The following is a 16,707-nucleotide window of genomic DNA, read 5'->3' on the forward strand; positions in this document are numbered from 1 at the left end:
AGCAAGAAATAATTGAAAGTTCCATTTTTTTTTTTTTTTTTTGGGCAATAGAAAGATGCTTTTGTGGATCTAGTATACATTTGATTCAATGAGAGATTGAGGGTTGCTAAAGACACGATATTGATTGGCCAAACAACATCACACCCGAATAATAAATGATGAGAAGTCTCTAAATGATTTTTACAAAGAGGACAATATGTCATACTCTAATGTCAGAAGAGTGGAAGAACCTTGTCAGCTTTGTTTTTACCGGGAGAATGTCCCAAGCAATCTTCCGAAGAGATGTTTGCAACTTTTCCTATTCAACAGCCAAGAGATGTCCCAAGTCTACATAAATTGGTCTTACTTCACTCAGTCTCAATGGTGGATTTAACTGTAAACTGCCTGAAGATTAGGGAGTTCTTGCCCAATCATTTGGAAAAGATTGGTAACTTAAATGAATTCTTTGAACATCATCAACAGAAGAATCATCAAATAAATGAGATAATTTTTCCAAGTCCCAACTTCCAGAAAGAATATAAGCTCAGTGTCTTTCATTTGGGGCAAACTATTTAGGGAGGGATTAGCAACCGGTTTGAAGCCTACTAACCACCTCTTCGGAGGACTTACCCATCAGCCCATTCAGCCGCTCGGTTTCAGCCTCCAACCGTTGTCCTCGGCCCCGGATCCGCTTCCTTTCTGAGGATTTTGGATCTGATTTTTTTAAAATTAGGTCTAGCATTTTTAGGAAGCCACTTCCTCAGATGCGCCCCTCCTCCTTGATCCTTGGTCCCTCTGCTTCCTGCCGGCGTCGACTGAGTCATCGTCCGGCCATTGCAAGACGGTACGTGGTCCCCACGCGCCTGAGAGTTGGTCTTACTTGCGGGAGCGTGAACGCCACGCGCCGCTGTGCAGCGTCTTCCTCTGCCCCTCCTCTCGGTTGTCGGCTGCTTCAGCCTCTGATGTTGCTGTTTTGTCTTTGTTTTTTCCTGCTTTATGTATTATTCTGTCTGTATTTATTTTTTTCTGTTATGGTGTGGCCGTCTGTCCGTGTCCCTTTTCTGGTCTTTTGCATCGCAGTTTTTGTTATGCTTGCAAAGATTTCTTCGGATTTCTTTGTTTGGCCTTTATTAGCAGCCCTTTGTGGCTGCATTGGTACTTTTATAGGGCCGGGTCATTTTTTGTCCCATTCCCTCTTGTTGCCTTTCTTGGTTTTCAATTCTTGTTTCTGCTTTGCTATTAGGTTTGGTTTGAGCTATTGTTTGGATTGGCCACCCACCTTGTAATTCCCCGTTCCCTTTTCCCTTATTTGCTTATAAAAATAAAAAAAATAATAAAAAAATGAGGGCATCCAAGGATCATCCAACACACTAATCTTGTTCCTATTTCCTATAATATAACAAGCACCTTTAGAAACGAGAGTCTCTTAGTATGTGAGAGGCACATGTCTTTTAAAAACGTTAATAAAAAAATATGTACTTTTCATATGCTTTAATAATACATATTAACCAGATTATAGCTAATTTTTAAGGTATTAACACAATCTACACCTTGTATTGAAGGAAATAAGATCAAAGTGAATTGGTAATGACTAATGAGCCCCTGCCATTGATTTTCTTGTGACAAGCTCAAAGTGGGCCGGGTCAAGCCCCGTCTTGAAGTATATGGGCTTCGATTGTACAGCCCATGGCCTTCAACATATTACTTCAGCTTGGATCTAGTCCAACTGGGAGAGAACAGAGACAGGCCCAAATTTACCGTTCGAGTCGTTATGTTTAACGGCCAGTCCAATCTTTGATTCAAGCTCAGATCTCGAGCTCCCTCCAACGGTGACGAACATGGCGTCCCTACCATACGCTGATGTGGACTCCAGCCTGAGAGCACTGGCGGCGCGGGCCGAGGGGTTCGGGAGGTCATCGGTCGGAGGCCTCCACGGACCGGTCTATTGCGTCACCACTCTCGCAGGTTATCTTTCTCTTTCGCTTTTGATCAACATTTTTGTTTTTTTCTTAATGGTTTGGGTTTGCTCTGCTCTTTATCTGAAATTCTCGTCGTTTGAGTTTATGAATTTGCTAATTTTGGCATTGCAATTAGAATTCACGGTTTAGATTTTGCTATAGTTCCGGGTTATAAAATTGTTAATATGTTTCGATTTATAGTTTCGATTTATAGCTTCTTATGGTGCTGATATTCAAACAATTTTCTTCAACATTTGTTGGGTTTTTTTAGCTGATTTTTAGCAATTATTTAGTATCCGAAACTGCCCAGTTATGTCTTTTGGATCTCTTGTGGTTCTCTTATGTTTTCTGTTCGTACTGTGTTGAATGAAAGTTGAAACAACTTTGTTTTATTAAGGTTCGAATCTGTGTACATTGCTAAATGTTTGAGTAAATGTTTTCCATATTGTGTATTAAGTTCTTATGGTGAATCAAATTGCCCATATTTCGTGTCTAGATGATGGTCCGGGATCCCTTCGTGAAGGATGCCGGAGAAAAGAGCCACTCTGGATTGTTTTTGAAGTTTCGGGTGTGATTTGTCTTTCTTCTTACTTGAGTGTATCGTCTTATAAGACAATTGACGGCCGGGGCCAAAGGATAAAGCTCATGGGCAAGGGCTTAAGGCTGAAGGAATGTGAACACATAATTATATGCAACCTTGAGTTTGAAGGTGGTAGAGGGCATGATGTTGATGGTATTCAAATAAAGCCAAATTCAAGGCACATATGGATTGACCGGTGCAGTCTTCGTGATTATGATGATGGACTTATCGATATTACCAGACAAAGCACTGATATAACTATTTCAAGGTGGGTAGATTATCTCTTGTTATAGGATCAGACATGAATACCAAAAGTAAGCAATTTTGATGGATTATTCCACTTTTGGCTCCAGATGTTACTTTACGAAACATGACAAGACAATGCTTATTGGGGCAGACCCCTCTCACATTGGTGATAGATGCATTCGGGTGACAATTCATCATTGTTTTTTTGATGGGACACGGCAAAGGCACCCTCGTGTTAGATTTGGAAAAGTTCATCTATACAACAATTACTCCAGAAACTGGGGCATATATGCTGTTTGTGCCAGTGTAGAATCACAGGTAAATGGTTCCTTGTTTTCTGATTAAGCATCTCAAGTTTTCTGCATTCAAAATATCTGCAGGCATATATCTTTTATCTGAATTATGGAATCTAATTAGTTTCCTTTTCTTGGATTATATTTTTGTCAGATATACTCTGAAAGCAACATATACGAAGCAGGACAGAAGAAAAAGACTTTTGAATATTATACAGAGAAGGTAAAGTGATAATCTTGTGCTCTTTACTGCATGGCTGAAAATTTCCATGATTATTTATGGCCCTTCATAACATATAGAGCACAAATTTTGAAGGTTCAAAACTTATATGAGGAAGAATATAGGCGGATGATGTACTCAATGGAACTTAATTTTAAACAGCCCAAAGTCCCATGCTTTAGAATGCAATATGTTCACTGAATTTTCCATTTTTACTTGGTGAATATATTTTGTGCCTCTTTATGAGCTATAAAAAAGAGGTTATTTCTGTTGATTCTTCATCACCATTTACCAATGAGAGCTTATGAGTTCGTACTCATTGAACCTGGATGCTTTTATAGTTGAACAGGTAACTATGCTTTTGCGCAATTTTTTTTTTTTCTTGGGTGTATTACCCAAGCTTTATAATCTGTCATATCATGGGTCATTATAAACACCCGTTCTTTTAGATTACTCAGTTCCAGCTTTACCGTTTAACTCTATGAAAGACCTATCTTAGATTGTAGGTATTATGTCAATTCTTAGGATTTTTTGTTAATTATGGTGGGTTTGTTTCGACTGCAGAAAACACTGGAAAAACACTTGTCTAGTTAGCACAAAAGGAACATTCCATGAAGATATTAACTAATTATATGCATTACTGTGTCCTCAATTAGAAAATCGGTTGTATGTCATTGGCTGTTGACATGATATGTTTCAAGTTCTTGCTCTTGATTCCATAGGCAGCAGATCTGGAGGAGGCAAAGACTGGCTTTATAAGATCGGAGGGAGACCTGTTTCTGAATGGAGCTCAAGTAACAGGGGTCGGGGAAGAATGTGTGTTCCATCCAAGTAAATTTTACCCAACATGGACAACGGAAGCACCATCAGATTCTCTTAAAAATGTTCTCCAAATATGTGCAGGTTGGCAATCCATTTGTAGGCCAGTGGAGCGGACAGTAATTTCATAGTTACTCATTATCTTGTATTTATGCAATTACATGCCCCTCTTATCTCAATAAGGTTTCTCTGTCTGAAAAGATTTCTTGAAATTTGAAATGTCGTATCTGGCAACATATATTTACATTTACTTAAGACTTTCACTTTTGTAATTAAGTTAATATACAAAATATTGTTTCAAAACTTGGTCGGTCAGTCAACTAAGATCCACTTAATAAATTTTTTCAAAGTGATACTCAGCTTATGATATAGTTGAATTTAATTAGTCGGCTTAGATACCTATTTAACTCACAATAATATTCACAAGTTTGTTTATGTGATTTAGATTATCCACTTGAAAATATCAACTTGTTCTATATGAAAATTTTGTATATATATTCAGCATTCAGTCAAATTTATTTTGCTAATCTCCATTAAGTTGATTGGAATATTTTACTTAGAAATGAAAATTCAGAATGCCCAGGTAAGGAGTAATATTGCAGAATGATTATCATTGATATATCATATATGGCCCACTCCCTATATCTAATGGCCTCTTCATTAGAAACAGAATTACATGTACATTGGGCATGGAAATGATACTTAGTTTGCATGGTAATCTACGTAGAGTATATTTTTAGCGAGGTAGACACCCCCCTAACTGCAACAATGAAGAAGATGATGTAGAAGTAGAACTGCCCGAGGTGGAAGTCCCATGGAACAAATCTGACAAGTAATTCCCCAAATCATCAGGTGAAAACCTTAGCAAGTACTCCAAATTCTTCTCACCAGTTAGCATCACCAAATGTGTGTCATAAAATTCTCGATACACTGGAATCAGTTTCTTTGCTATTGACACCTTCAATTCATCTCTCAATTTCCCATCTTGTACAACCCATGATGTCTGTTTCCTGTGTGCTTCTTCGAAAGCCACATTGAACCTCGTGAAGCACTCCTTTGCTGTTTCGGGAGTTATCGCCGGGGAAGTCTGTGCCGGTAGAGATGAGAAGACCTTAGTCCAAGCCATTAGTTCATAACTTGAAGCATATTGTTTAGCTTTCTTGGTGTGCTTCAACACCCAGTCGTTGCCTAGGAGGTGCTTGAGGTTGGTTGTGCGTACTGTCTCAACAATGAAGTGGAGATTATTGGCAAGGAAGAGGTATGATAAAGACGCATCTTTGTAGAGCTCTGCTTTGCTATCAAGCTTGCACAAAAGAACTAATGTTAGCCAAGCTAGGTAGACAGATACTGCCGCTGCTGTACCATCGTTGGCAGTCGGACTTTCAAAGTAGGATTCTGGTAGCGGCAAAGAAGTTGCGGGCGATGGGTTATTGATAATGATGCTGGAGAGAACAGTATTGTAATCTGCAAGTGAAGATATGTAGCTCATTGCTGATTGGGTCAGCGGGTGAATGCCTCCCCCAAGCACCAGAGTTCTTGAGGAATCCTTTTGAATTGTTGATTCAAATTCAGATAGGATAGTGCGGATGGAATCGCCGAGTTTTAGCGATGAAAGAGCTTGTAACCTAATAGCTGAGGTTGATTGAAAGTTGAAGATCAATTCAATCTCTGGCCATAGCTCAAAGATTGCTTCATAAAGGTCCATTAGCAGGAAAATTTTGTCCAGCGAATGCTTAGTCTTTGCAATGAGTTCAGGGAATCTAAATAGATTTGTTGCTCCTTCTTTGGTTATTTCTGAAAAACATGACTCTCTGATCGTCTCAGATGCTGAAAACACATGATCGCAGATAACTCTTTCTCCACTATACAGCCTTCTCACAGCAATCCTGGTTGCAGTGATCCATTTCTTAATCATGTGCTCAAAGTCTTCTCTATTCATTTTATGAATTTGAGAAGATCTGAACTTTTCAATTCCAAGACGATACAATCCCTCATCTACTATAGATTTTCGGATAATCTTGTACATCTTCACACACTCTTTGCCATAACCCGAGCTAATCATGCAGTCAGCTATTGACTTCAAATCCGTCATGGCAAGTGCCGAGACTCTCTCCACCTCAGTGATTGCTTCACCAGCCATTTCCAACTCGTCTGATTGAACCTCATCTTGACAATCAGAATTGCTCGACCCACTGGAGGATCGGCCAGACAATGATTCTGGATCAAGATGGTCACGGTTTTCGGACAATATCTGATAAAACTCTTTCTCAAGCCTTTTCATGGCTATTTGCATTAGGCTCTGAGCAAGTATGAGCTTTTCGGACATAGAATTTTCGCTGATCAAGAAATGCATTGCTCGCCGCAAGCCCCTGACAGACATGAGAAAGTCCTTGGCTTCTTTTCTGTTATGTTGGAAAAGAGAGGTGGCTTTGGTGTTTGAGGAAGAGCTTGGATCCCATTTGGAGATGATTGATTCAGCATTTTCGATGTTTTCTTCCATCATGGTCTCGGAGAATTTGTGGCGAGGGGTTGAAGGACTAGTGTGAGAGCTTGGAAATGAATATGAAGAAGAAAGGGTTTTTGAGGAAGAGAAGAAGATACTTGACATTAATCTTCTTGTCATGAGTTTGTTATTCTTTGGAGTTTCAGATAGCATCATCATTGAGCCTTGAAGAGAATCAACTTCAAACTGAGGTAAAGAGGAAGAAAGCTTACAGTTATGTGTTTTTGGTTCTGGGTTTTGCTTTTGGGGTTTATAAAGAGAAAGAAAGCTGCTAGTTTTTCCCACTCGGGGGAGGTGGATTTGCGTGAATTGCTAGAAAAGAGGAACCGATGACTGACTCAGTTGGATGTCCACGTAATAACTACAAATTTGAATGACAAGGAATGTTGACTATTTTCCATTAGCAATAAGTAAGGGATCTCCTATTCTCTCTTCCTTGCGGATCAGAAGTGGGAAAGATCCTCCCATGTAGCCCTTTTCCCCTCTTTCTATTAGAAAAAAAAAAAAAAAAAAAAAAAAAAAAAAAAAAAAAATAGTCAGATTGAGCCATTTGAGCATGAATTTTGGTTTTGGTTGGTATCACGGAACCTCATGGCCGTGCTAGATAAAGTATTAGTGCTAACAATTTTTGACACAACCCGCTAATTCAATATAAACTCAACACATATATCTTCAGTTGGGAAGGAAGTTTAGCATACACATACACAGATTAGTTCTGATCAACATACACAGATTGTTTCATCAACATTCTGCCATTGTTTTCATTCTACATTCATTACTTGAACTCAAATGGAAAAGTGACTCAATGTCCGTTTGGTTTACCCGTTTCAAAAAATAGCGTTTTTTTCTTTTTTAAAAATCTTCGTTGGCATTATCATTAGATTTGAGATTATTTTGTATATTTTATTTTACAGTTACATATATATTATTCTCTATACAAACAGGTGGTGGAGGTGGGAACTGGTCCAGGTCTGCTGGGAAACAACCTGGAAAGAATTGAAAGGAAGGATTTCGTTTAGTAATGGCAGTTTTCTCTAAATTCATGAATATGCCGCATCCTTGCCTTCCGTCAACACCCTCTTATTCAGCCATTGCCTCCTTACAAGGGCCAATTCTGCCATTAAGACAAAGTGACTGACTTGCTCCAACCCAGATTTTCAGTCCCCTCCAGTGAAACCCAGGAAGTTTTTCGTGTCCTTTTCATGAGACAGACATAATTCCTTGGTTTCGAGTCAATCTGAATACCAAAGATAGCAGAGAGAAGCATCTTATTGTACACACCGTGGCTTTTAAAATTACTGATAATCAAAATTTAATAGTAATTTTAAAAACTGTCATTCATGTTCTGCTCACAGTGTGGGCACCTCAATACATACAAAATGAGAAATGTTTGTTTGAAATGGAAATGATCTGTCTCCGTTATACATTGAGAGATAAATAGCTCACATGATGTGAGTGAATTATAAAGATACTCATGGGTGTTAAATCTCACATTGATTTCTTACTATGTGAGATTGAGCATTATAAGTGGTTCTATGGAGCTCAAATTGTTTGAATAGTCTTTTTGGATGACTCGTCAAAGCCAATAAAATTGTGACACATGTTCTATTTAAGTCAATGAACAAAATTTGACTATAAGGAGTTTTTTTGTTTTTTTGGCATACCGCTGGAACCCCTAACTTCATTTTGATACCACATAGAATTAATCGTAAAATCAGATAAAAGACGTTTACTATTTTACCTTTTGGTATTCACTCATACTAAAAAACTAATGGTCCGTTTCATTGAACTTCATCAATTTTAAATATTTCAGTATGTGGAAACCTTAATAGTTAATAGTATAACAAAATTTCCTTAAAATCGTGGATACATTCAAATCTTTACTATATATATTCAGAATTGATATCGACCCACCCACTATGCTTTTCTAGCCATGGCAATAAATTTAATTAAGCAACATAATTAGCGTAAAGACCAGGATGGCCATTGGATGTTCATGTTCAACTGTTGTTTGCCAATTGCCATCGCTTCGTTTGTTAATGATTCAGTTCTCATTGGATAGCACTGGTCATAGAGGAGAGACTGGCATTCCTATTGGCTATATATTAGAGAAAAGGGTCGAGGGAACATTAAATTAAATGGATTGGGTTATTGTTAACGATATAATTTTATAATTATGTCTTGATATAGCTGAAACCCAACACACGACAAAAGAACTGACAATTTTTGACATAATCTACAAATTTGATATGAACCAAACACAATTATATAATTCGATTATCCACAATCTGGTTAATAAAATTAGTCGAATTATCCACAATCCGAATTTAATATGCGAACACAAATTGCGACTTCTAATATGAAGCGGTGGAAACTTAAATATGCTCACCCCATGGAATAGGTCTAATTGCGCATGAACCTGTCCCCATCACAGAAGAATCTGTTGGACTAGACCATCTGCTAGCACGCAATGTATCTTCGTATTTCTAGATCTTCGACAAACAAGACTACAAATTAGCATGACGTCCCCAACATGACCTCATAAAGAGAAAAATGTTATGAGCTAAGCAAATATTAAGGTAGTGAAACTTGTAGGATTCTAGTCCTAGAAAATTTTAGAATGAATTTTCTGATTGAAAACAAGAAGCACGCAACAGGAGACTGACTTGATGATCAACTGTTGCGCTCGAATGTTACAATAACGAACCCAACAACGACTTCTGTCTTGGCCAATCAAAAATAAAAATAAAAATAAATAAAAAGTCATCACCATCCATTCAAACGTTTTTACTTTTTCTTTGACAAGTTTTGGATAAAACTTACTATTCAAAATCGGCTTGCAACGCTTCTGAATCTTGAGCTTTCACAGGGGACCACTTTATTCCATAGGTCGCTCTTTGAAATAGTGTTTGGTTTTAATACCAAATAATATAAACTTTGGATAGAATTTACCATTGAAAACTGGCTTGTAAGAAGATGGTGTCCATGAACTTATATATGTATATGTAAGATCGTACTTAAGTCATATGAAACATTTCAAAATTGTAACATTTTTTTTTATTTAATCTTTGAGGTAATTCGTACCAGGGACAGTTAAAATTTAAACGTTTTTCATAGCAATAGCTTCAAAAAGTAGATTCTGCGAACTAAAAACAATAATTCAAGTTACTTTTTTTTCAAAAGCAAACAAGCGAAGCTTTCCTTACAAAAAGTGAATATGTTTTTTCTCTCTCATTCTTCTATATATCTAATCAAGTGTGAGAATATCTAGAGACATAGCAAGAAGAGTGTTTCTTGTAATATAGTGTTTAACACCAAGCCAACAAATTATTTTATCTCTATTGATGATCCTAATCTTGAAAACACATTTAGGATTCGAATAAAACCTATAACCTCTCATGATTTATCAATTTATTGAAAAACCATTCATAAATTGATAGAATTACCCTAAATAACTACAAAATATTTAGACAAAAAGTTTTTATAAAAAATCTTTGAATTTAAACCATTTTGGGGCAGATAAAAAGATGAGATTTTAAAAAGAATAATACTACTCTTCATATCTACTTATTACACCTATTTCACATCGACAGATATGATGTATTTTAAGTGAATTTTTTTTTTTTTAAGTGACCAACTTAAAAAGCTAATTAATACACGACGGGTGTAAAATGGGTGTGAATAACATTACTTCTAGAAGTAATAGCGATTGATTTCTCATTATCTCACTCGATTTTCCCTTTTTGGGTCCCCTTATTTTACTTTGAGTACAATGAATTGTGATTAGTCTAGAAGCCGACGTAGAAATAACAGAATGGAAGTTAACAGTGTTGAATGAGACTTTAATGGAGATTAAATGGGTGGGTGAGAATACGAACTTGGCATCCTATCCTTGTTTAGAAAACCAGAGGCAGCCATTGAAGACTTCCCAAGCAACAATGGTCGACCATGATATGATAGGGAGGAATAGGAAACCTCCTCGAGGACCACCTCAGTCTCAGTAAATTGGAGTCGCTTTCTGAAGATATAATTTAACTCTGTGTGACGACTTCTTCGCAACTTGCAGCAAAACAAATCATACTTCACATAATCACGCAATCCAGATCATCATATGATGACATCAAACTGCTGTAATATAACGTTGGTCAGTGTGAACAATGAAACAATATAAGACTTCTATTGGGGGTTGTATAATGTACACAAATGTATCGTATATGGAAAAAATTAAATTTATATGATTTCAATTTAGTGTTTAGGTTTTGAATTTCGATAATAAAATTCTTAGATTTTTCCATGTTTTTAAATAACTCACTTCATTTTTCCATGTTAACAGTATGTCATGTTAAACCAATTAATTAATGTTAATTCTTGTTTAATCTGTAAGTTAAATTACAAATTATATTTGTATTTAAATTACAAATTATATTTGTATTTAAATTTTTTGTTTAGGACTTTTGTGTTTATAACTAATGTCCCGTTTGGTTTGAAAAATAGATCCTTAAAATAAACTAGCTATTCCTTTGTTTGGTAACACATTATTCTATGAATAATTTATTCTCCTATACATACAGAATTAGGTACGGCACTAAAAAATGAGTTGCTTAGCTAATCCTTAAGGAATAGAATACATTTTTTTCAAAAATACCCATATAATTTTTATATAAAAAAAATAAAATAAAATAAAAACAACAACAACAACAAAAAACTTAAAACAATAAATAAATAAATAAAGAAAAATAGAGTGGATGTCGATCTTAACCATCCATTAGGGTGGTCGGCCACCCACAAAAGAGGTCGGGGGTGGTCGCATGACTCGCCCCACCCTCGACACATTTTGGGATGGCTACGGCCACCTCAGATTTGCTTTACGGGTGGCTACGGCCACCCCATAGCCACCCCTAGACCTACTATGGGGTGGCTATGGCCACACCATAGTAGCTTCAGGGGTGGCTATGCGCGAGTCGTCAGGGGTGGTAGCAGCCACCCCCGACCACTTATTAGGGGTGGTTGACCACCATTTTATTTCAGGTTTTTTTTTTTAATATGAGTTTGAAAGAAAAAAAAAATACAATATAGAGTTTTTTGTAATTTTAATTCAATTTCAATTTTTGCAAGTGTTACCAAACTAAGGAATAAGAATAACTCAATTCAAAATATATATATGAATAACTACTATATTCCAAGTAATAACTATTTCTTTTTCAATTCCGCAAACCAAACGAGACCTAAAACTTGCAAATGCACTATATATTATTAAAATGCAGCACGTACAAAGTTTTTTGGAAGAAAGTCTGGTTACTTTGTAATTCAAATAGACAATAAAGAATAAAAATATTATTTAACATGCGACTGGGAGATATTTTATAAATTTTTTTATGTTTTTTCAATAGTTTAGAGTACACTTCAACCATGGAAGAAGTGATCCAGAAAAGGGCCAATCGGTCGTCACTAATTTTCATAAGACAACGAAAATTATAAATAGAGGATTCACATTACAAATTTTTTATATTTTGTTAAAATACATTATCAATTTTGAAACAATGAAGGCCAAATTAAATCTAAAGTGAAACTTTAGAAGGGGTAAAGAGTATTTTTTCCTTTTTTCATTTTCTTTTTACTGTAAAGGACTTTCAACACTCTTATCCAGCTCCAGTTGTAGAAGGACACAGTGGGCTTATTTAAAGGCAGCTCTTCTGAAACTCGGCCCAAGAACAATTCTAAGATCTAACAGGGTTAGTTTTCAAACCCAGACCAATGCAACGGGCCTAAAATATAAACCCCCCACCCCAGCAAAGAGTTAGGCTGAGCCCTCTAGCAGAGCAGATATCCATGTCCAACCGTCTTGTTTTTTTATTGGTCCTCAAATAAAACATACGTCCATCTAAAATAATGACCACTAATTAATAATTTTTATACAGATGGAAAAAAGATAGTGAGATTGGCCTGTTCTCTGTAATGAGCGCTTTAATTTTGAATCAGAGAGCCAACACAGTCATCAAACCGGCAAACGAAAAAAATTAAGGATTACACATGATGTGAAACAGTAATAATCAGCAACCGAAAAAGAGCATCAAAAAACACTATTAAGGCATTCAACATATAACTATATAAGAATAGAAATTCATACCTCAACTCACAAACCTAAAAACCTAGAATCTCACCTTTAGGTTTGAGGTAACCCCGAAGTTTAGAAAAATCAAACAAGAGCATAAGATCAAGTCCAACAGGAGATTTAAGAGAAAACCACCAAAATTTGCTGACCAAATGGATATATATAAGTTAAGGTACCAAGATCTCTTAACCTAAAGGAACTACACCCTACACCTTGATAGCATACTTCCTCAAGGGAAAATACATCTCTTTCTTTTTCTCCCTTTCAGTCTTCAATGAGGCCTAAACAAACAGAACAAAACAAACTTAAATCAGGCAACAGGGCAAGAAGCTAAACATACAAAGCACAAATATATGAGTGCAAATTAGACAAGAAAAATAACAAGCACACAAGGCAGAACCATCAGACAGCTTATAATCAAGGTAGACAAATAACATATTACTAACAACCATAGCTAACACGAACTCCACTTTGAATTTTGGAAATCTCAGGGTCTTGCCCACGCCAAGGAATATTACAATCATCTCCCAAAATGGTCTCTTGCAACTATTATATCAACAAACACCATCTAATAATAATTTTTTTTTGCATTCATTGAGAGAATCAAGTAAACAGAAACTATGGCCCATTCAAGAAGCACTGAAATGGTGTATTATTCATAAGTATCCTTGTAAGCAAACAACCAAATGCACAGGAAACTTAAAGACTCTAATTCTAGTAATGATATGCACAGGAGGAAGCGACCACCAAACCGATCATGCTTTAGAGATAGTCAATGTTTGGAAGGATGAGTTTGGTAATCCCAAGTCCCATATATCATAATCCCAGTGCCCAAAATACTAAAACTTCAAACTTCGTAGGTTTGCGTGCAACATTTTCAATAACCCAATATTAAATAACATAAACGTACTTAAAAACAACTCAAACACTTCAAATACACGAACTAAAACTGGAAGTACCATATAACCAGTAAAGCCTAGAGTTACAAAGCATAAAAAAAAAAATTCAAATTAAAGTCGAAATTATAACAAATCAAAGACATTTATATATACCTGGTGCTTGGTAAGCCTTCTTCGAATGGCCCTGGTCTTCTTGGGACGCAGATCAAGAGGCAGATACTTCTTCTTCTTGTAAACTTCCCTCAGAGCCTCCTTCTGCTTCTGCGAGATCACAGTCAACACCTGCGCAATCGACAGCCTCACCACCTTTCTGCATTACCCAGGGAAAAAAAAAACAGCAATATCAGAAACAAAGACTTTACTTTTCGAAAATAAAACCAGCGAGAGTGAGAGAGAGAGAAACAGTACATCTTGGAGAGCTTGTTGGGTGCACCGCCGGTGACCTTGGCGACACGGAGGAGGGCAAGCTCTGCCTTGAAATCCTTGAGCTGGTTCAGCAGCTCAGCCTTCGATTTCTGACGCAGCTCATGGACCTTGATTCTCGCTGTCACATTTTCACAAACAAATACGCGACAACACGGAAATCAGAAGTAAAACTAAAGCATGGTTTTCGAAAACATAGAAACCGATAATCAGAAATAACATGCTTTTTGTAAGCATAGGCAGAAGCAAAGAAGAGGATTGGGGTTTGGCCCTGTACCCATTGTTGTGCGTCTCGGAGCTTCGCTGCGGCAGATTTGTTTCGCTACGAATGAAACCCTAGAAAAATGGGGTTGAGGGCTTGTTTTTAAGGGTTTAGTGTTTAGTGTTATATATATATATAGTCGGGCTGGTACATTTGGGTTGGCTCGTTTGGGTTTCAGTTGAGCTTATTGGGCTGAGCTTTTGAATCGAAATGTTTGGGCTGAATGGTTTAAGGAGAGGACTTATAAGTCAATTTGGGCCTAACTAGAGCCTACTAAACAAATTTTGTTCGGAGCTTCAGACAAACTAAAGCCCTCAGATTTATTTTTGAGAAATGCTATAGTGCAATAAAAAAATTATTTTTTTTACCCATAAAAATCTTAGGTGGCAAGAGGTCATATGCCCTATCTATAATTGATGTGGTCCCACCCACTAATGAGCCTATGACTTCTTGCCACCTAGGACTTTTATAGGCAAAAAATAATCTTTTTATTGCACTATAGCATATCTCTTTATTTTTTACGCCCTTTTTTTTTTTGGAACAATATTGAAGCGTGTTTTAAATGTCTTCTTATGACAGCCACTTAGAAAAAAAGAAAAAAAAAACAAACAAAGAAAAACTACTTAAAAGATACAAAGTCAATATAAAATAAATGTGATAAGTAAATGAAAAATATGATTACTTTTATTTTTTAGCTTAAGGGGCATACGTCAATTGCATGGTCAAATTTCCCTGTTTCTAGGTAAAGCTTTGGTACCTTAATTTAGTGGATAATGTTACATTCGCTTCCACTCTTTTACATCAATTTTTTCATATCTAAAGATAAAATTTTATTGGATTTTTAACCAATTGTGATTTTAAATGCCGCTTACAGGTGTAGAGAAATGAGTGTGGGCCCTGTGGGGAAGTATGAGTGTGAGTATCATTATTCTTATTAAATTGACATATGCCTTAGAGTATGTGATTCGTACACCTGCAGTTTTTAAATGCATGTGAGAATTACATATTCTAAAAATATATGTCACATGCTTTGTTAATCTTAGTTAAAGTGAAATTGAGAATTACTTCTTTTGAAAACTTTTATTTATTTTTAGATAAGATGTCAAGTACTAATTGTTGTATCAAGAAAGAGACATAGGCTCTGTTTGTTAATGTTTTTAGAAAGTTTTTTTTTATTATTTTTTTTTATTTTTTAACAAATGTTATGATTAACATAAAAATAAATTTAGTTTTGAACGTTTAGTAAATGTTTTATTTATTGGATTCTTTCTTAATATTTTTATTTTTCAAAAAAGAAGTCCAAGAGGCCTATTTTATGATTTAAAACTCAGGGAAAAGTCCACATACTCCTCTCAAATTATCATCTAATTGACAACAACGTTTCTCCCAAACTTTCAATTGTGACCATGTCCTCACCCCCCCCCCCTAAACTACCAAAAAATTATCAATGTTCCCTCCAATAATGAAACTACCCTTAGTAAAATAAAAACAAAAAATACTATAACTTCTAGAAAAAGCCTAAAACTAAAATTTTTTTTTTTAAAAAAAAAAATCCTTTTTATCATAAAAAAATTATAAAATTTCGATTTTTTTGTTGTTATAAAAATTGAATTTTTTTGTTATAAAAATTGAATTTTTTTGTTTTGTTTTATAACTTTTTTAAATAAAAATTTCCATCTTAAAAAAAAAAATAACAATTTTCGTTTAAGAAAATAAAAATTTTCATTTTCTAAAACAAAATTAAAAAAAAAAATGTTTTTTTAAATAAAAATTTCCGTTTTAAAAAAATATATTCGTTTTTAAAAAAATTTGTATTTTTTTAAAAAATTATTATTATTATTATTATTATTATTTAATTTATAAAGATATTTTTGTTTTATTGAGAAATATATATGGGCATTTTTATTTTTTTGTTAGCTTTGAGGGGAATTGATAATGTTTTAATAATTTAGATGAGATATTGTTACAATTAAAAATTTTAAAAAATATATTATCAATTAAATGGTAGTTTAAGGGAGTACTACTTTAACATAAAATTTAACTAACCATCTCTTGTTTTCAATATGCCACAAAGCCAGCCCCACACCACTCTACTCTTGTGCTGACTTTCACGTGTAGTGGATAACAAAATCAGTCATGACAATGACTCTTAACAAAATCAATTAAGTGCAATCGGATTATTTTGTGGTTAGGTTAAGGTTGAGTTAACTAACATATTTGACTTCGTCTCAATCATCACAGCTTAACGGATCTTGACAGCGCTCGGTGATTGTGAATGTCCTTAATTCGAGCCAAGCACTCTAATACTATTGGGAAGTTCTAGATAGCCAAATAAATAAATCTAAATTTTTTTTAAAATTGATGTGGCAGACTACCGTGAATAGCAGAGAATGAAGAGAAAATTACATTTTTT

The 16,707-nt window shown here is 35.4% G+C and overlaps 3 protein-coding genes across 4 annotated transcripts; 1 reads left to right on the forward strand and 2 right to left on the reverse strand.

Moving 5' to 3' along the window:
- Positions 1–1,734: 1,734 nt before the first annotated feature.
- LOC132188285 (Pectin lyase-like superfamily protein) lies at positions 1,735–8,089 on the forward strand. Of its 2 annotated transcripts, XM_059602705.2 has the most exons (6): positions 1,735–1,944; positions 2,434–2,785; positions 2,871–3,081; positions 3,211–3,279; positions 3,999–4,179; positions 7,543–8,089. In XM_059602705.2, exons 1-6 carry the CDS (start codon positions 1,818–1,820, stop codon positions 7,596–7,598), a joined length of 996 nt encoding a protein of 331 aa, XP_059458688.2. In that variant the 5' UTR covers positions 1,735–1,817; the 3' UTR covers positions 7,599–8,089. The 2 variants fall into 2 exon arrangements, with proteins under 2 accessions (XP_059458688.2, XP_088373536.1); XM_088517410.1 differs by lacking the exon at positions 7,543–8,089 and having other exon boundaries at positions 1,738–1,944; positions 3,999–4,419.
- On the reverse strand, positions 4,604–7,065 carry LOC132188283 (exocyst complex component EXO70H1-like). The gene has a single exon (XM_059602704.2). It carries the CDS (start codon positions 6,755–6,757, stop codon positions 4,832–4,834), a length of 1,926 nt encoding a protein of 641 aa, XP_059458687.1. The 5' UTR covers positions 6,758–7,065; the 3' UTR covers positions 4,604–4,831.
- A 4,579-nt stretch (positions 8,090–12,668) lies between the features above and the next one.
- Positions 12,669–14,392, reverse strand: LOC132187192 (large ribosomal subunit protein uL29). Its single transcript, XM_059601415.2, has 4 exons — positions 14,310–14,392; positions 14,018–14,153; positions 13,763–13,919; positions 12,669–12,991 (listed from the first exon to the last, which is right to left on the reverse strand). The coding sequence occupies exons 1-4, from the start codon at positions 14,311–14,313 to the stop codon at positions 12,917–12,919; spliced, it is 372 nt and encodes a 123-aa protein (XP_059457398.1). The 5' UTR covers positions 14,314–14,392; the 3' UTR covers positions 12,669–12,916.
- Positions 14,393–16,707: the final 2,315 nt, after the last annotated feature.

This window comes from Corylus avellana, chromosome 6, assembly GCF_965113065.1.
Source record: "Corylus avellana chromosome 6, dhCorAvel1.hap1.2, whole genome shotgun sequence".
Taxonomy (NCBI): Eukaryota; Viridiplantae; Streptophyta; class Magnoliopsida; order Fagales; family Betulaceae; genus Corylus; species Corylus avellana.

Coding starts and splice junctions, on each gene's coding strand:
- LOC132188285 (XM_059602705.2), top strand. CDS start 1,818: ATGGCGTCCCTACCATACGCTGATGTGGACTCCAGCCTGAGAGCACTG. Junction 3,082..3,210: donor GTGCCAGTGTAGAATCACAG/GTAAATGGTTCC, acceptor TATTTTTGTCAG/ATATACTCTGAAAGCAACAT. Junction 3,280..3,998: donor TTGAATATTATACAGAGAAG/GTAAAGTGATAA, acceptor TTGATTCCATAG/GCAGCAGATCTGGAGGAGGC.
- LOC132188283 (XM_059602704.2), bottom strand. CDS start 6,757: ATGATGATGCTATCTGAAACTCCAAAGAATAACAAACTCATGACAAGA.
- LOC132187192 (XM_059601415.2), bottom strand. Junction 13,920..14,017: donor CCCAACAAGCTCTCCAAGAT/GTACTGTTTCTC, acceptor TGGGTAATGCAG/AAAGGTGGTGAGGCTGTCGA. Junction 12,992..13,762: donor GAAGGCTTACCAAGCACCAG/GTATATATAAAT, acceptor CTGTTTGTTTAG/GCCTCATTGAAGACTGAAAG.